The sequence below is a fragment of the Ambystoma mexicanum genome, chromosome 6q (assembly GCF_040938575.1).
Source record: "Ambystoma mexicanum isolate Mex_15411 chromosome 6q, UKY_AmexF1_1, whole genome shotgun sequence".
NCBI lineage: Eukaryota > Metazoa > Chordata > Amphibia > Caudata > Ambystomatidae > Ambystoma > Ambystoma mexicanum.
Genome location: NC_090937.1, coordinates 17,586,959 through 17,607,664, shown reverse-complemented (window position 1 = coordinate 17,607,664; position 20,706 = coordinate 17,586,959). Strand labels below are relative to the sequence as shown.

The following is a 20,706-nucleotide window of genomic DNA, read 5'->3' as shown; positions in this document are numbered from 1 at the left end:
AGATCTCTCTAGATTTCGCTGAGCATAGGCAAAAGCATGTTGAAGGTGTTTTCTCAGATTTTCAACATACTCACGAGTTGTGGAGGCATTGATCAATGTCTGCTTTTGGGTTCTGTAGAGCAGATGCTGGGGAAGCACCATCCTGCGTCCAGTCATCAGCTCAAACGGTGACATTTTAGATGCAGATGAAGGGGTAGATCTGAAGGCCATCAGGACAAGGGGTAATCGAATATCCCAACTTGGCCCAGAATCTGCCACAAACTTTTTTAATATGCTCTCAATTGTCTTTTGTATCTCTCAACTGAACCACTAGAGGCTAGCCGGTAGGAAATGTGTAATTTCCTTTGACCCCAAGTATCTCCCACATCTTGGTCATTACTTTGCTAGTGAAGTGGCTACCTCGGTCTGACTCGATCCTTTGGGGTAGTCCAAAACACGAGAAGATGTGGTTGATCATCAGGGCAGGTGCTGTTTCTGCCTTGCAATTTGGGGCCGGGAAACATTCCACCCATTTAGTAAACAAGCATGTCACGGTCAACATGTACTTGTTCCCCCTAGAGGAGCGAATCACGGGCCCGATAAAATCGATTTGCAAATCTGACCATGGCAGTGTCAGCCCCCTCTTTTGGAGAGGCGCACGGTGTGTGAGGGATGTTGGCTGAAATTGTGCACACACAAGACACCCCTTCAAGTATTGATAAAAAAGGAAAAACCCAGAAAGAGACTGCGCCCAGTTTTGAAAAAAATGATTTAATGTAGAAATGCCCCTTAAGATGACACGTGTTTCGGTCCCTTTATAGAACTTTCTCAAATCAGGGCTAAAAAGTATATAGTCAACAAGTAGGTGCCAACAGTAACATAAGACATTGGGCCTCATTACACGGACGGCGGTAAGGGTTAATGGTCACTGTTAATGGTACCGGTGATCGTTAACCCTTACCGCCTTACTACGAGGTCCCTTAGCGGGTTGGTACTTTAACACCTGCTTTTAGCAGGTGTTAAAAACCAACACGCTAAGGGACCTTGGTGCTAATTACGGCACCGCAAATTTGCGGTACCGTAATTAGCACCTTCCCCATTATGCCCTATGGGGCAAAAATGGGAATGGGGAAGGGCAATGGTGGAAGGGGGAATTACCGCCCCGCCAACCTTGGAATAGGGCGGTAATTCCCCTTTCCACCAAGGCGGTGCCGGTATTTTACCGGCATGGACCAAGGTGCTATTAGCACCTTGGTCCACCGCCTACCGTGTAATGAGGCCCATTATGTTAATTCACATATTATATAGTGTAAGAAATGCACGTAAAACAAAGTAACATATTTGATTTGTAGAAATCATAAATCAAAAAACCAAAAAGTAGAAAAACAGACAAAAATAGGTTGGGGAGTGGGAGGGACAGAGAGGGTCAAGAGATAGGTACAACAAAACTCAATTAGTTTATACTTCATACGTGGTTTAAGAATGTATAGTAAATATTACTGTTTTACCTCAGTTTCTCTAATGCCCCTTTACATAGGTTTAGCAGAGATAATCCGCTCTTCCAATGACGGGTTAGATCCCTTCAAGAAAATAATATGAATTAAATGTATCATCCAGCAATGATGCTGCTTACATTGTATACCTATTCATCATGTTGCGGTAAGTGGGTTCTACCCTTACCCGAGATAACGTTCGTATGGTTACAGTATCCTATCTGTGCAAGTTAATACATATCTTTGAGCCTCCAATGATCTACAATGTCTTCAATAGTTTTTAAAAGGGATCTATATAAGCATTACATTGCTCGCGTGCTCTTTCTATATAATCTCATTCTTATTTAGTTTAAAGAGTTCACTCTTGCTAAACCGCCGCCTTAAAACGAGCGTGCAATGTTGAATACAACGCACTCGAGCTCACGGCATTAAATTGTAAAAAAGAAAAAACCGCCGCACTTCTGAGACGATCTCTCACCTTAGTCTGTCAGTCTCGCGTTCAATCATGTGCAGCCGTATGTCCGGAGGGGGCATCTGAAGGAGTCCCTTTCATTGTTAATCTGAAACTAGGTCGCCATGACAACGGACTCCAGGGTAAGTCCATTTTCTATGTCGGGGCCAATGTTTACCTTATGCACAACGACGGCCATTTCAGAACGGTGTATTAAACAGAACCTGTTTGCTTCTCCACCTATCCAAAGTTCAATACTATTTCGTTTTGGTACTTTTTTGGTTTACAGATTAATATAATTAAAATTATTAACTTGGATTTACCGATTACATATTTTTACAGATATAGTGAAAGCGCAATATTAAACCAATTACACAAAAGTCCTTATGAAACCTATTACAGTTAAATTCTTAGGGGTGAGATCTGCCTACTGCAAGAAAAGTAAAATGGCATATTCATCCAAATGATATTGTCTTATGGAAGACGCAGCAATAATACTATTGTTGCGTACTTGTGATCCCTGATGCCAAGTCATGAACCCGAGAAGCTGTCGAGTACATTTTCATTGCAAATGTACATCTTAATGAAGTTACGTACCATCAATGCTCCAGGCTGATGGCCCTAATCATAATATTTAGTGAAGTATTTGATTAAGGAATTTTGTCCTGTATTCTGGCCACTTTATGAATAATAATGACTAGACATAAAAGTATTTTGTCACAGTGACTCATTGTGTGATTTCAGGTCCTGTATCTCAGCCAATCTATGAGTTGTTACAGACATAAAGAAACTTTTAGTCATAGTGAGTCACTGGTTAATCAGGTCACTGAGTGCACCATAGCCCAAAAAGGTCCCTTTTAGAGGAAAGAGACCATTTCATTCTCCGTATTTAAGCCGAGAACTGTAGAATTAAGTTTACAAATTGTTCTCATTTCTGCTTGTCTCAATTTCTTTTCCTTGTTGCCACCTCTTTTACCCAAAGAGACTTTCTGGAGACCTATACATTTTATGTCCGCCTTATTATCCATTTGATGTTTCTCTTGCCAGTGGCAAGCCAGTGGTAACCTGAGGTCTCGACTCCCAATGTTGGCCAAATGTTCTCTGATCTGAAACCTCAGTTCCCTAATGATGCTGCCGATATAGACCAGGTTGCATACACATATGATCCCATGTACCACATGTTTTGACCTACAGTTAATGGATTGCAAAATCTTTAACGTTCTATTGTTGGGGCCGGTTTATTGTGTGCATATTTGCACATTGTACATAATCCACATTTCCTAAATCCATTTGTTGGTGCTTGTAACCAGGTCAATGGTTCCTCCCTAGTTATGTCTGGTAAATTCGAGGGACTTAGTTTATTCTTCAATGTTAGTGCCTTTCTAAAGATAATCTTGGGTTTCTCATCCACATTCTTCGCAATGTTCTCATCAAGCTTCAGAAGATACCAGTGTTTGGCTAAGATTTTATATAGCGTTCTTTGGTCACTACTATATTTAGTGATGAAGCCAATCGTAGGTTGTTCTGTCCCTTTATTCCTGGACATAAGTGTCTCTTCATGAGTCGTTGCTAGGCTTTTATCCAGAGCTTTCGTCACACATTGTTCCGTATAGCCTCTTGCCAGGAATCTGGATGTTAGTAGTGTACATTCTTTCTCAAAATGATCAGTTTCTTCTGGCCCTATGTTCACAATGGTGGGTCTATAGTTACAGCTCTCTGCATGTAGAGTCGAATTTACTTCCGTAGGCTTCCTATATGTGCGAGTTCTAAATTGATTATGTTCAATATATATTGTGAGGTCCAAGAAATCAATGCTCTCCTCATGACAGATGCCTGTAAAATGTATGTCCATTTCATTTTGGTTGATCCTGTCCTTAAATTCAGCAAATTCTGTGGTTGTACCTTTCCATACTATTAGTACATCGTCGATGTAACGCATCCAATGCACAAGTTGCTTCTGATAGGCTTTGTCTTGATAGATAACTGTGTCCTCAAATAGTCCCATAAAAATGTTGGCCAAGGCCGGGGCATATTTGGTGCCCATCGCCATGCCCTTGGTCTGTCTGTAAAAGCAATTATTAAAGTTGAAGATATTATATTCGAATGTTAGTTCCAACATTTCTTTTACCATTTGGATTGCTGGTACATAGATGCCGAGTCATCCTTAAAAGTGTTATCTATTGATCTTAGTGCCCATGTATGGTGAATAGATGTGTAGAGGGCCCCCACATCCAGTGTAGCTAGTTGATAGTCTCTTTCCCAGGTCACATTTTTGAGCTTAAGAATGACATCTGTGGTGTCCTTTAGGTATGCCTTCAATCCCATTGTTCTGGGTCTTAAGATATTATCCAGGTATTGGGAGATATTCTCTGTTGCCAAACCTATTCCACTCAGAATCGGTCGGCCTTCTGGAATTCGATCATAGATTCTATGGATTTTTGGCAGAAAGTACATGATAGGTGTCGTAGGTTCTTTGATGAAGAGGTAACTTCTCTCATCGTCCGTGAGGAGACCCTTGTGGTGCCAGTTCTTAATCTGTTTCTCCAGATGAAGTACAATCTGTTTGATTGCATTTGTTGGTATTGTTACATAGCAGTCTGGGATGTTCAGATGTTTGTTGGCCATTTCTAGATAAGCTTCTCTATTCATAATGACAATGTTCAGCCCCTTGTCCGCTTCTTTAATTACAATAGAACGGTCAGTCTCTAGAGTCTGGAGGGCTTGTAGTTCCTTGATAGTTAAATTCTGCTTCATTTTTGGTTGATGTCGTTTCGAATCCGTCCGATAAAGGTCCTGTGATACTGCCTTGTAAAAGGTGTCAATAATATTATCTGCTGAAAATTGGGGTCCAAATCTCGAAACTGGTTTCAGCTCCTTGGTCGATAGAGTGTCTGGTTCCACATTCAGGTCTCTTAGTACTTGTGTAATATCATATTCTGCTGGCTCTGCAATGGATCTTAATAAGTGTATTCCTTCTATTTCTTTGATACTCAGATCACTTGGTGGTGTTTTGGTTATTTGTTGGTAGGTGCCTGGTGCTTCGGTGGCAAAAAACTTCTTAAGTTTTAGTTTCCTTACGAATTTGAATAAGTCAATGTGTAAATCTGTTTCATTGTGCTTCGCTCTTGGGGCGAATGATAGTCCTTTATTTAGTAGTTTATTCTGTTCCTTTTTTATGAATGCTTATGTGTGGTCTTTTCTTGGCTTAACCACAAACCCAGTGAGATGCGACTTTTGAAAGAAAATATTTGTCTTTTTGACAGTATATCAATTTGAAATACCGAAGTGGAATTAACATGTCGCCATGTTAGACCAGACCAACATAGCCAAGAATTGGTGAATATTCTGTGACCCTTCAAGTATTGGTCGAGGTCCTGCCCCATGTGTGGCCAGTATGCAACCTCTCTTAAGATTTCAAGTGTTGTATGAAATCCCCTATGACCGGCTGTGGCCGCATCATGGGCGTGACTTAACATCAGGCTTCGAATGAGGTAGGGACCACCCACTGATCATGGCCAGCTAGGGATTTCCTCACCAACAAACCGTCTTGGATTCAGAACATTTTTGGACATTTCATCAAAGGTCTGAGGTCCTCTTTCCCTAAGTAATCGGTATCCGTCAGGGGAAAGTTCTGAGGGTCCTCAATGTGTTGATAAAACTTGCCAATTATTGGATCCCCTTTTTGAGCCGTAATCAAATCAGCATCTGGGGTCTCCTTACTCCATTGGGCAGTTGAGAGTTCATTGTGAGCATTTGTCTGGGACCTAGTGATACAAGCGACCAGGATTTCCCCCAACAGGCACTCGATCTCAAGTAGATCCCCTTGGATGGCTCCGGTTTTGGCCAGCTGATCAGCTAGGTCATTTCAAGTTTTGTCTGGTCCCTCTACTTTTGAATGACCCTTGATCTTTTTCCAGTAGATGGTCATCCCATTCGAGGTGACCAGATCATCAATATTTTGGATTAACTTCCCATGTTTCAATGGTTTGTTATTAGCACAGAGCATGCCTCTGGTTTTCCAGTTAACCAGGTGCTCCACGAACCCGTTCCGTACATAATCCGAATCTGTGATTATGACCAGTTTGTGGAGTTGATGTTGGACAACAGTGAGGATGGCTTGATGCACAGCCATCAACTCTGCCACTTGACTACTTCGGGGACCAATCTTGTACCCAGCGGAAGGTTCTGGGGCGCCATTCACCCATGCATTCCCTACGCCGGCCACAAGTTCTTTTTCCCCGTTGTTGTCAACATGGTAGGAGCATCCATCCACATAGACAGTGGGCATTCCCTCACACTTGTCTTCTTCAAAGACTTTGTGTGGGGAATTAAAGTATGCCTCCATGTTTTCCAAGATTTTAAGACTTTTGTCCTCGAGACAGTTTTCTCTGGCACAATCATGCAAGTCAGCCAGACCTTGCGCGAGGGGACTCTTCTTGTTTTGGCCATATCTGACCTCCACAGGAAAGGCTTGCATTGACAGAATCCAGGAAGTAAATCGGGAATTACTTACATTTCCGGCCCGGATTCTGTCACTTTGGAGATATTGCAGAGGCTGGTGTGGAGTCTCCACTATGATGTGTTCCCCCTGGATAAACGGGCGGTAATTCTTCAATGCCCACACCGTTGCCAGGAGTGCCTTCTCACAATCGTTGAATTTTTCCTCCACAGAGGATAAAGTTTTACTCGCATAGGAGATTACTTTATTGACCTTGTCATGCTTTTGGTATAATATTGCAATCAAGCATGTATTAGAGAACCCTGTCTCCAAGAAGAACTTCTTGTTTTTGATAGGGTAAGCTAGGCAAGGCGCTTGTGAGAGGCTTCTTTTGAGTTGTTTTACTGCCTCGGCTTGTTCTGGTCCCCACTCCCACTTGACCCCCCCTTCAAAAGATGGATCAGGGGTCTTGTGATCTCTGCGTAATCCTCAATGAACTTTTCTGCTGTAATTAGTCAGTCCAAGGAGACTCCTAAATTCCCAGAGTTGTGGGGTCTTTTAATTTCTGGAGTGCTTCCACTTTCTTTTCCTGGGGACAGAGACCCTGAGGAGTAATCTCATGACCCAAGAAATTGACACGGGTTCTGCACCACTGTGCCTTTTGAAAGGAAGGTTTTGCTTCGGCAGCCCTCAACTGTGTCAGAACATAACGATCTCCGCTATGTGTTCCTCCACAGTTGAGCTTTTGACTAGAACATCATCTACATAAGCCAGGTTACCCCTTTCACCCAGATTGGGCATGGCCTTATGTAGAAAAATGTTAAATTAATTGCCGGAGTTGATGTATCCGAAGGGAGTCCGGGTCCATGTGTACTGCTGCCCCCCGAAGGTAAAGGCCAGCTTGTATTGGTCCTCCCTACTGACAGGTACAGTCCAGTACACTTTGGTCAGGTAATTGCAGTGAATACCTGTGACCCCTGGATCTGGGCCAGTCCTTGGTCAATGTAGGGAAGAGGCCATCAGGAAGTATTGACCCGTTTGTTGAGCTCCCTAAGGTCGGCGCAGAGTCTCCACTGGCCGTTTGGCTCCAAAATCCCCAGCACCGGATTATTGAAGGTGCTGTGGACTGGACGGATTATCCCACAGGACTCAAGGTTCTTAATTATTTCAGTAAGGGACTCCATTGATGCGAGAGGCAAGCGATATTGCTTCGGAAGCACTGTAGTCTTGCCAGGGTCCGTGGGAATTGTTGTTGTGTAGATGTCGGTGCGACCACAATCATATGAGTCCACCGCAAAGAGATCTTGAAAATCTAAGAAAACTTGTTTAAATTTTTGCTTTTGCTCCAGATTCTCACAGGCATCAGCTAGGTTGACTCTCTCTTCAACCATCTGCCTGAAGCCTGGAAAAACTTCCGGTTTTGCTATCTCCCCGGCCTCCTCCAGCTGGGTGGAGAAGTCCCTGGTCAAAGTGCTCATTTGGACTGGTGGCTTCAGGTGGGGAAGGCAGTCCTCGCGGACTTGGAAAATCACCTCATCCCCTCTTGAAGTCACAGGTCACATCTTCCTTACCATAAGGGCAGGAAGTGTACACCAGGAAATTCCCCCCATGCCGGCTAAATATCCTGTCTGGTGTTGTGTTGTTGTCACAATCACTGTCAAAACAGTCCTTGGGGATTGGTCCTAACAGTTCATTGCCTAAATCTATGGAAAAATGTCGGTCATCAACCATCATTCCAATAAGTGATCCTCTTTAAGTCGCTGTTATCCATCTCTATTGGAATAGTGTCATGTTCTATATTGACTAGTGGTGTTGGGTTTACCCACAACCCTTGCTGTTGGAGAAAAGCGTTTAGATAAATATAGGCATCAGTGAGAATTGTCGGGTCCTTTCTGGGATGGTGACTTCCCCTCCAATCTCCACTGCATAAGGCAGCAGTTAAGCTGACCTAAATGCTTTGTCTGGGTCATCAAAGCCCATGGGATTATCCACTAATCGGGACCAAACTTTGAAGTTTATTAGGTCCAAACTAATGGCAAAGCGATTGAGAATGTCACTGCCTAAGTAAAAGGCGGCAGTGACGTCTCGCACGACCCAACAATTATGGACTATGCTCTTGTTGCCCATGGAGATTTTGAGCATACACCTGCTTGGCAGGAGATGTTTGGAATTGGGAGTTTCCAGGTCCATTTCCCATTTGTCTATCAGTTTAAATGTGGGAATGGCTGGATTTTTTGGGAGTTTGCGGAACATGGCTTCTCTGATGAAGCTCTTACCATTGTTCACACACACTTGGGCGAGAACAGAGTCCTTCCCTTCATTTAACTGAACAGGGTGAACAACTGCTCTCCAATTTGCTGAATATCAGCCAGGCTTTGAGCTGATTCCTCATCTTTCTGGACTATAGGAGTGGGAATGTCTGATTGTGAATTGGTAAAGAATTTCAGAGTGTTTCCTTCCAGCGTGGAATGCCACCTAAGACTGGAAGGAAGGATGATTTTCAGAAATAGAGAGGACCCCCCTTCACCAATTTGTTGTCCTACTGCTATTACTGTCACGTCTGTGATTTGGTTGTTCTGGAAGTGAAATTCTACTTGGTCAGATTTTTGTTTAGCCACATGACAGGTGCCGTTTAAACTAACATGGTTGACACTCTGTTTTAATTTTATCGGTCGGCTCATCTGGGTCCAGAGGACCTTGTTTACACAATCTATTAGGGGTGACAACCTTCGCAGGAGGTCATTCCCTAGTAAACAAGGGGTGCCCTCTGGAGTTACAACTATGACCGGGTGCTTCACCTTGTGTCGCCCAATTTTAATGTCCAAATCCGCAGTCCCTCCGACGGGAATTTCCTTCCCGTCGAAGTTCTGAAGTTGTCCAGGAAGTGGGGTGAGAGGAATTTGGTAATTCTCCGCCCTTCCCGAATTCAGTTTATCAACGGCCCTTTTTGACAGGAGGGTAGCTTGGGATACAGATTCCATCAGTGCCAAAATTGTACACTGCCCCTGTATCTGGGTGGCAGACTTTCAGGGGCAGGAGATTTTGGTTCCGGTTCCTGGGTTTCCAGGGGCTTTTTACAAGTGGGGAAGGAAGATGAGCACCGGCATGCTCATCTGAGGGGTCTGTTGAGCCCTCAGCATGCGACCCAGATCCTGTGCCATGTTTTGGACCTGGCGCTCTAGTTGTGACACCTGCTCAGGCTGATACAGGGTTCTGTTGTCTCCCCTGGGCTGATCCCGGGAAGGGTAGGTATCCCTTCTCTGAAAATGTGGGTACCCCTCCACCCTTGGCCTCCCCTATTCCGGATTAGGTTGTCTGGGCTCAGGAAATTGGGGAAAGATGGATGGTTTTGGGTTGAAAGTTTTGCGGGTACCTGGCGAAGAAGTTCTGTCCAGGATTTGGGGAATTCCTGCCCTCCTTAGGGAAGTGAGGAGGGAAGTTCCCTGGGTTAGCTGCTGTTTGGTTGGACCCCCCTTTGGGATGGAGGAGTCCAAACATAACCCAGAATGGGTCTGTTCCCCTTATAGCGGGGGCTGATGTAGTCAGGGGAGTGAGGGGTCCCATTTGTGGGATTGCTTCCCTGGCTCCCTGTTTGTGACTGGCCCGAGGGCCTTCTGGGCTTGGAATTGCTTTGATTCTGTGCAGGCAGGTTTTTAGGCCCCCCATCTCTAAATCTAAAATGGGGGCAACCTTCACCTCTGCCACCTTAGCAGCAGCAGGGGTATTGGTTGGTTTGGGGATTTTTGGGTTATTTTTGTTTTCTACTGGCTTTTGCACCTCATAAATTTGTGTGGCTTTTCAATTACCCAGTCTAGTGATCTTTTCTCTTGAAAATCTCTCACTAGCTGGGTTATGATGTACTTGGGGAGAGCGTGGATAAAAGTATTCACAAACTCTTTGCTGTCAGTGCGCACCCTTCTGGTGGTCTGCGCAAAGGCACGCTTTTATTCCTGAACAAATTCTTGTGGGGCCTGATCTTCCCCACATTGCAAGTTGTAGGCTGCCTTGCGAGCCTCCTGAGGAATTCTGGGCACAGAAAAATGTTTCAAGATAGCTGCCCTATAGGTGGACCATCTAGAATGATTTTGGTCCTCCAGCCCCGCAAAGGAGCTGAAGTATTCTGGTGAGAAGGTCCATTTCACATATTGTATACAGCCTTGGCTGTCCTTCAAATGGAAAGTTTCCTTCATCTGTTCAAAGAGCTCTAAGTGCTCCCAAACAGAATATTTCACTTTCTTATGATAGGGCCTGATGACGCTCATTATCGGTTTGATTTGTTTTAGGGGATCCTTGAGCAAGGCCCTTTTTATCTTATTGGCCTTTTTGGTTCGGGTGACCCTGATCCCCTCCTCCTCTGACTCAGAGGCACTGCTACCAGAGGTGCCCGTCTGGTCTTTTAGGCTCTTCCGGATTCTGCAAGCCTGGGAATGGCTGGCAGAATGTGGGGGCCTAGTTTCCTGTGTCCTGGGGCGCTCAGAGGAGTCTTCTGATTCCTCCTTGCACCCAGGATTTGATGAGTTCCCCCCACTCCCCCACTGTCCTAGCTGGGCAGAGGTTTTCAGGATGCCCTAAGTGGGCCTACTCTCATGGAGTTCCCCACTAAATTTTACAGTACTTGGGAACCCGTACCCAGATGCCCACCCATCCATTCCTGGGCGGTGCTGGTCTAGGAGCCCAATATTCCTATTGGATTGAAGTCTGCCATCCCTGTGGCCCTTGGCTCATGTGCACCAGTGGACATGGGGTTGGCAGAGTCCAGGGATTGGAATAGAGGAAGTTCCCGAGGTTATGCTCAGGTGTTTCCCTTTCCCAGCGGACCTCATCCCTCTCAGCCCCTGCTCCCTGTTGCCATGCAAGAACCTGAGCTTTCTGTCCCTCTATCAAGCCCTTGCTAGTTTCTATCAATTGCTCTTGCTTAGCTAAATGTCTGTGGAGCCAGTAATATTTCTCACAGAGAGCCTCATTGTCTCTGTGCGCTGCCTGTGTCAATTTAGAGTACTGGGCCAGTTTTTGCTGCAGGAGGGTTACCTCCTGAGTCCTGTCCATGCTGGCCTGGTCCTTCCTTGCTAGAGTATCTTCCACCCTCCTGGTGTGCTCTAACAATTTTCCATGGTCTTTTTGGAGGTCACCCAGTCCCTGAAGGGCCAGGTGATTTTCTTCTATCTTCTCTTTTAAATAACAGACTACTTAGCCTAAGGTGTCCCTTTCCTGAGCAAGAGTATGCCTCTGTGCAGCCAGGTCGTCCCTCTGTCTTTGGAGTGCACCAGCTTTCTGGTGCTCTTCATCAAATTCTGCCTGGGTGTCCAGGTCTTTCAGAATTAGTTTATTATTCTCTTCTTTTTCTTTGTCTAGGCATCTTTGCAGGGTGACTACCTGCTCTGCGCATGCCCTGTTAAAATGTATTTGCTGTTCCAGATTTTTCTGGCTCTGCAGTAGAGAGTCCAAACTTTCTTAGTACTCCTTCTGCAAGGCCAGCATTCTGGTATCCTGTTCTCCCTTGTCCTGCTGCAGCATACCCATGTCTTCTTTTATTTTGGTTAGGTACTGCCAACTTTCATTTTCTGATTCCTGGCTCCTCTGTAGCCTTTGCTCAGCAGAGTCCAGATCAGTTTGGGCCTTTTCTAATACTTGCAGTTGCTTGTTTGCCAGATCTTGGCCCTCGGCATATTTGTCCTGTATTGCTCCAATATGGAGGTACAGATATGCCGCTATTTTGGCAATCTTGCTTTGCTCTTCCTTTGCCTTAGGGGCCATATAAAGTTCACTCAGGGCCACATGTAATGGAACCTGGTCTTGCCATATGTCTAACCCTGTTGCAGTGCTCTGTTCTGTGATTGCCTGCAACCGCACATTCTGATCCTGCTCTGTCCATTCATACCTTACAAATAATTTATGCAATAGGTGTTCTTTAGCCATATTCATTTCTACCAAAGTCGCCATTCTGGAAATATTAATTAATTTCCAGGAGTTTAATTTTATTTTTGCAAAACAGACCAATTCCTTAGAGCGTTCCTATTGAGGGGTGCTTTTCACATTGTAACACAGCGTGGTAGCCCAACAGGGATTATGTACCCCGTTAGTTAGCACACTGTATTAGACTGTCACAAGTGGTATATCTAATTCAGAAATCCCGTGACCAGCCCCCAATCTTGTAAGTGATTTCAACCCGGCACTTCACCTAAGTCAACGCCTAGCGTGAGATGCACGATTGAAACCCTTAATTATATATTTTTGTCTATAAGTTCTTTTATTTCTGAATGATGTACCCTTATATCATGCCCCTCTCTTTGAATCCTCCCCGGTCACACTGAACCAGGAAGCAGTCTGTTTTGCAAAGTTAAAAGATTTATTTTATGGATTTCACAATATATATATCACACTATTTAATATTTATACAAGGATCACCAATGGGGTGATGTCACAACCACTCTTTTTAATCACACAGAGTAAGAATAGGAAAATAATGCAGCGTAGAATAATACTTTGTGTGCGTTCAATCAAAATGCAATGTGATTACTCTTTCCCCCGGCACACTACTCGATCCGCCCAATATTCAATATAAAGAGATGGAAGGAGAGAAAACAGGTTTCAGGAATACAAACTCAACAAAACAGTCTCAATCCCAATTTCCCCAGCAACACAGAGAAAACAGGAATGATTGCAACTTGTCAAAATGGTTTTGAATGTGGCTTTAAATGAACAGTTAAAAGCACTGAAAAATGGATTTAATTCACTAAATGGATTCAAAACTAGTGGGAGCTGTTTTGTATAGTTTCATATCAACACTAGCAATGATTATTGAGTAATTAGCAAGTTGAAAACTTAATTCTGAGGTCGGATGCAAAGAACAGCTGTTTCACACATGAGAGATATGAGCCAAATGAAAAATTTGCAGCAAACTTTTCCGCGTGCGATAAACGTAATTGCAGAAAAACTATAAGGAGTTGGGATGCGGTTTTGGAATTTCCTTTCTAGCATACACGGTATGGACTTTATGAAGGTTTTTGTAGAGGTCATTTTTTTCAGAAAGGGTCAACATTTTCAAAATAAAGATGCGCTTTTGAACATTACAGACAATATTTTTTTACACTAGGGAGTCTATGATGCCACAAGCTACATGACAGCATAGCCACCAGTCCAGCGACGTCTCTGGATGGTTTTTGCCCGCCGAGACGCTTGCCTTTCTTCAGAAAATATATTAGCGTAAAGATGATTTTAACACTACTATTACCAAAGAACTATAGGGATTAGAGAAAGATTCAGGTAAGACAAAAGATTTTCTACAATGCAGTTCTGCATATAATAGAATGGGTTTGGGTATGCTTACTTATGGACAAGATACTTGCTAGGGACAATCCTATGCTATAGATACTCACTACCACTGTTTGGAATGGACCCGTGAGGGATCTGGTCAAGGATTTCTGGACTGGAATTCTGCTAGCACACCGGACTGGACTCAAGGGGATCTGGTTCTGCATTCAGCACTCTGGACACTGCACAGCAGAATTGAACTGGATCTGACGGGTTGGTTCTGGTTCGCAGCTATCTGGTTACAGCTCTGCTCTACTGGGTTGGATCCCTGGATTCTGGCAAGAATTCTTAGCAAGAAAGCTGAAACAGCACAGCCAGGCTGTTCTTTTTAGTTTCCCTTGGAGGTCTAGGGTAAAATCTGGTTTCAGGATTATTAAAGGTCAAGCTGACAAGGGTTCAGCTTTGGAAATGGGCCTTTCTGTTTTCAAAGTTCTGGAGTCTTGGATACGGATCTCTCTTGCAAAGTGCTCTGCCAGCAATCAGTTGATGCATGAATGTGTCTGTGTTTCTAGGTCCTAAGATGTCTCTATTTATGTATTTCCTAAAGGAGTGGGTAGGCGGAATTATACTAGGCACACCCTCTAGGGATTCTATTGGTTAGGGTATTTCCTCTCCCCTGATTTGAGAAGGAAACATGGTGTCATGATGACGCTGTATTTTAGGATCCAGGGAGAACCTCCCCTTTGTGTCTGCACAGCAAATCTATTTTTCATACACGACATATTTACAATTTTACCAACTTGCTAGCAATAACATATTTACATCACAGATCTAGTGGAGCAAGTATTCATCTGAGTCCCATCTCGGTGAGAGCTTTGGTTCAGTTTTGACCATTTTTCACACTTTTGGTCTGGTACCCAATGTCAGATTTGTCCACATTTTTTATACATATGTGCGCATGTCCTCTGGGCATAATCATGTGAAGTTTCATGTTTCTGGCATCACCACAATTGCTACAAAACCGCATATTCTGTAGTCATGTCTCTGAACATAGCACAGAGTTCTGAGTAGTTTTAAAAACATGACCAGAATTTTCATGTTCACAACACTATATTTTACAAATGTTTACAATTTTGCACAGTCCCCTGTCAGTCCTTTTCCAAAATATACTTTCTTGTGCTGTAAGGATACACATAACTGTCTGTTCGGCCACCAAAGTTTTGGTGGGTCAAGAGGAATCTCCGCCTCTCTTCCTTCTGGCAAGAGTTTCTGTTGACACTTGCATCAGCATATTCTTTTCAGCCAATGAAACCGTTTGTCCCTCTCAGGGGCAGCAGAGCAAAATCCCCTCCCCTTTTCATTAACATCTGACTGAGAGTTCCTGGGGCAGAGAGCAGAAGGAAGGCACCCTTTGTTTGGGGCACGCAGTGGAATGTGCTTTAAAGTTCTTTGGCTGGTATCTGAGGTCACTTTAACTCAATTTGTTTAAAATTGTCTTTGCTAAAATAAACTTACATTTTCAAAAATAGACACATAGATCTCTAATTTCAGTCTTTTTAAAACATAGAGATTGAATGGTTGCAACCTATGTTGCTTTTGATGGCAAGTCACTTCTTTTCAACAATTTGATTTCAATGCACAAGTTTAAACTGCCAGTGTAATTAAATGACAGCTTTCGTGCAGGCAGCTGGTGGTACTGTGCCCATTTCTGACAGATTTTTCACAGCCAAGCACACTTTTTAATGTGGATATTCTATGATGGATTCTGCTTTTCCTGACATTGTGTGCTTATGTGGATTCCTTAACTAAGGTGATGGTTAACACCCAGCAAGGATGTTGGATCTTTTCTGATGTTTTGAACCATGATTTTGCAATTTCAACAGCCAAGGGAAAAAAAATGGATTTCAGAGCACCTTTGGTTTTCCTCGCAATAAAGCACTGCCTTTCCTGTAGTTTCCATTTTCCCTCTCTGAACAGCCCATTGACAGGTTTTGGCAGCGTGGTCTCCTGTTCCCCACTGACACAGGCAAAGTAGATTGGCAGACAACTTTTCCGGGTTCACTGCGCACTTCTCAGAGCTTTTAGCGTATGTAGGGCTTTTTGCGGCCATTTTGTTGGTTCTGTTGAAAGCAGCACACAGTGATGTCGCAGGGCAGAGGCTAGTGGGTCAATATATCCCACATGATACAGGTTGTACACGATGTTGTTGAGTAAATTAATAAATAACTGCCACAAAAAAACATGGTTGTGTGAAATATGATGTTGAAGATAGCAACAAATGATTAAAGGTTTCCATAAAACCTACTTAGACGTCATGTGCTTTAAGGTGCCACTTTAGAATTAATTTAATAGTGAGAACCTATGTAAAGAATATAAAGTACTCTTACATCCCATCCCCTTTCCTCCATACCCATGGGACATCCCTCAGAACTGAGGGGATGGGGTTTGAAGATGATGGCCCTCGTTAAATTTCCAAATTTCATGACAGACCTAAAAAATGAGCCATGGAAACGAGTTTGGCAAATTCCACAAATAATTATGGTATACCTAATGCAATTGGTACTTTCAAGATCATAAAACTCAGTGTAGGGAAAATAACTCAAAATAATTGGAACAAGGAAAATGTAACTCATTTTTGAGTGCCTCTTTTTGTCGTATTCTGTGCACATGTGATGCCTTCCACTCTCTCTTCCCACTACAAATGTGTAGTACATTTCTCATTGGAAATGTCTGTTTTTGACCATAAAATATTTTGGATCCTTTTAACTTTGTCACCTCACTAGCTTACTTGAAACGTGTATTCCTATTGCTCTTGAGTCATTCACACTCCTGTATGCATGCATTGAGTTTCATGTTTTTACTTTAATAGACCACACCTGCATTAAGTATAGTAAAAGCATGCTCTAAACCCATTCGTTTTTATTGTGTCTAAACTCTCTGTAATGTTTTTACCTTCAAAGCCCCTCACATTGCTGTTGGAGTCGAACAATGGAAAAGACCTTGCGTGTCTTATTGCTGGGTACTACAAACTCTTTGTTGATTCGGGCCACACCATATTTGCATGGAATAGTGACAGGCAGATTCACCGCATATCAGCTGAAGAAGGTAATTACAAACCTGTTGCACTGTCTTTTGTGTGTTTCATTGTGTCTTTTGACATCAGTCTTGGTGTTGGCTCAGAAGACATGTGTGGGTTTATTTGTAATGTAAATCTTGAATTGAAAACATACACCTTATTGGTTAGGTTCCAGTATGTCACCAATATCACAATTGATGGGTTGAAGGATGGTTGAAATCTGGAAGACAAGCATGGGAGTAGTTAAAGGCTCTTACATAGAAAGATCTTATCAAAGGCTGTAGTAAGTATGATGTAGAGGAATGGAGAAAGAAGAGGGAGGCAAGGTACTGAGACACAGTGGCTAGCGGGAAAGAAACCAATAGACAATGGGAGCAGCAGTTTGGTATTACAAAATGTTATCGAAATCATGAAGGCTATTCTAAGAACATGCTAGACTGCACAGCATAGAACATGCAACTTCTTGTTTACCCAAACAACAAGCGGGATATCAAATCAAGGTGGAAATCAACAAAAAAACAACCTATGAAATTCTAGTAGTGTGCGCATTGTGTAAATACTTTTAAAGAAATCGTTGTATTCATTTCTATACAATCTTAATGCAAACATGGACTGCACCACTTTGCTTTTACAAACAGATTTGCTTTAAAAGACATGTGCATGTTTACATCTACATTTGGTTCAACAATTAGGAAAGATCCACTCAGTTGAAAAAGGGTGTCAGTATTACAGGAAAAGATATATGTTTCCTAATGAATTAAGTTTGCCTTATTTACTACATACTTGTTCTTAACTGTTAATTTGAGATGCACCCCAATGGCATCCAAAAGAATCATGTGCACTTATGTCTTATTATTTAGTAATAAAAGTTCTATACATTTTTCTTCAACATTCATTTAAAATATTTATTTTCATTTTTCAAATAGACCTCTTCTTCATCAAGTATACCTTCTCAATGTACTATTCTTAAATTATTGCGTTTATAATCATGTACCTTTACATGAATACTTAATTCGTATATTATGATAATTAATAGCCCAATCATATAAAAAACCCAAAGTCAACATGTGTTTTGACATGGGACATGAGTTGCACTGCTCCTTCCCTCATCTTTTCAGGAATGGGTATGTTCTGTTCTTTTCTAGAAAACTCTCGGATCCACATCTATCCCTACTGTTATCATGTCTTCTCTTCGTTGTTCATTATGTGCTGGCTCCTTTAGAGGATGTGTGCTCATAATATAATATTCATCCCACTGATGAGTATGAGTTAATCCTCTTTTTTACACTTTATATTACTTGAATATCGTATGATTTTTTTTTTCTTTTCTATTTAATCCAGTGTCACCATTCATTGGCTCTCAATTGTTTAATAAGCTGTCCCTTGAATACTCTTTAAAACGATTGGGTCTCCGGTATGGTTAGGCACTTTCATTATTGTATTTTTATATGTTCTTTAGTTTTTATATGTGTTCATTGTGTGTGTCAATCTTACATTTCTCAGTTTGTCTTTCAAAGTACAATGTTCATATTTAGCATCCTGAACCAATGAATTCTCTTCCAGTCTTTTTTGTTCTGTCTCCAAACTCCTGAGTGAATTTGAAGAGAGTCTCTGGGCTGTTTCTACTATTAAAATAAACCATATATATATATATATATATATATATATATATATATATATATATATATATATATATATATATATTTGTACATATACATACATTCATATATATATATATATATATACACACACACACGCATGCTCTCGTACACATGAACACATTTTCATGTCATCCTCATGCACCAGGAAGCCCACTGAGTGCACAGCGTGCACTTGCTTCTTGATGCTAGGTTTTTGCTCATTAAATAGATGAAATAAAATAAAAAATAAGAATGAACACCCTATATATTCTGTTGTATTTACTGGAGGAAATGGTGTTTTGACAAACAACACATACAGAGGGACAAACATTAGTCACGGCATTCAGATCCACCCACCCACACAAGTTCTTTATACCCAAAGTCGAAGATGGGCAAGTTGATGTAAGGGGTAAGGTGGAACACAGGCTCAAGACAAACAGATTGGGGGCATTCAAGGGGGTATTTACAGGGGAAGTCAATGCAGTTAAAATTATTGATGTTGTAATTCTGGACTTAAAAGTCTAGTAAGACATCTCAATCTGTGGCTGAAATTTCAGTCTTTCGTGGGCAAATAACTTCAGTCAGTCAATGCTTTATTCGACTTTAAAGTCATTAGGTAAAAAACATACATTGCAATTTAAAAAACCTACAAAATTACCCTTTTTGACACATCTTTTAAAATCATTAGATACACATAATAACCAGAATATAAAACTATTGTTCTAAGTTAAAAGGAGGCCAAATCCATAATGCTACTGAAGTTCATCTTCTTAGCTTCAGCCCCTCGCAAATAAACATAAAATGGATTATATCTTCCCTCTCAGCATCACGCATTAAACAATTAGCACCTGACGAGTTTTTCCAATTAGCAGTATTGGCTCGTACCCTCAAACAGCCTACTCGAAATTCAATATAATGTGCACATGCAGTGCTTAGATTGATCACATCGAGATAACCTCTGTGGAAATCTCTGTGGAAATCAAATAGTTCATGCATGTGATAAGCAGGTGCACATTCTTTCCATTTTGCCAATCCTATGGTCTACAAACAACTTTTTCACTATGGTGCTTGTGTCCTCGGAATAGGACCAGGGTAGTGCAATAGCAAAAGCAAGTCCAGTACTGCCAGGCAAGTGTTATCATGCACAAGCCATCATTTCTGTATGCTATCGATATCCTATCTATGCCTGGCTAAGAACCAAATCAAGGTTCTGTGTCATAATATCACACTACAAAATATAGTTTATCCATAATATAAAATGTATATATGAACTGGTACTAATGTTTTTTGATAAGGTTATTCATAATTCATAAAGTCAAACTATTAACTTTCCACTACATTCATTGCACGGTGAGGCATCAATCAGTTATGTTTCCTGTGTCAAGAAATACATCAGTATATTCTGTATACCTGTTGGGTAAATATGACAAATTGGAACTAGTAGAAATTAACACGTATAGTGTACCTTGCTGCTGCGTTCTGGGGCACCATGGGGGCATTTCAAATGACAGTGCTAGACACAGTTTTCTGACCACAGAAACGTTGGGCATACGGAATAAGGAACACTTATTGTATGGATTGTGCCTACAAACCCATGGAATGCCCCAAATCATTGGAAAATGGACTGCCTTAAAGGAAACATGCAGTGTTTTGCAAAAATAAAACATAATCATTTTAACTGTTAATGTTTTATCTTCTGCCTATTTTCAGTGAAAAAAAAATCCATCTATGTTATTTCCAACGTTTGTAATGAATTGTTCTTGCTCTGGTTATCCTCCCTGTTGTGAGCTATTTCAAAGAGGAAGTGACATCAGAGGAGGCGAGGAAGTGCACACTGTAGATTCATTATAGTAGCGAAAGGCTGCAGTTAAAAGGTGCATTTGTTTGCACTTTACACCAATACAATGCCTACTATTCCTGCTTCACCAACTGCAGTATTACCAGACACTAGTAGCTTTAATACCAAGCACAGTACTATTACTGCCGCCATAAGTCATAGGGCCTCATTACGAGGTTGGAGGCAGCCATGGAGCTATTAGGTCCATGGCTGCCTCCAAAACCCTTCCGACTCCGCCCTGGAGCATGGAGCAATTATCGGTCCATTCCGAGGTCAGAGGGACCGCTTATTCCCCATTCACCAGGGCCATTCCCCATTCCCATTTGAGCCCCCATAGGGCTCAATGGGAATGGGGAAGGCACTAATAACGGTACCACAAATTACGGTACCGTTATTAGCTCTAGAGTCCCTTTGGGGGTCCCGTCCTTAACGCCTGCAAAAACCAAGCGTTATAGAGGGACCCGCAAAGGGAACTCGTAGTAGGGCGATAAGGGATTACCGGCACTGGTGCCCTTACCGGCGCCAGTAATCCCTTACCTCC

General features: G+C 42.2%; 1 protein-coding gene across 2 annotated transcripts in view; it reads left to right on the top strand.

Annotated features, from left to right (window-relative positions):
• Window positions 1-20,706, top strand: part of FRMPD1 (FERM and PDZ domain containing 1) — a 1,388,071-nt gene that overhangs the window by 1,241,082 nt on the left and 126,283 nt on the right. For both annotated transcript variants that reach the window (XM_069630382.1, XM_069630381.1), the window contains one exon: window positions 16,573-16,717. In XM_069630382.1, the coding sequence (XP_069486483.1) occupies window positions 16,573-16,717 (145 nt within the window). The remainder of the gene's footprint in view (window positions 1-16,572; window positions 16,718-20,706) is intronic.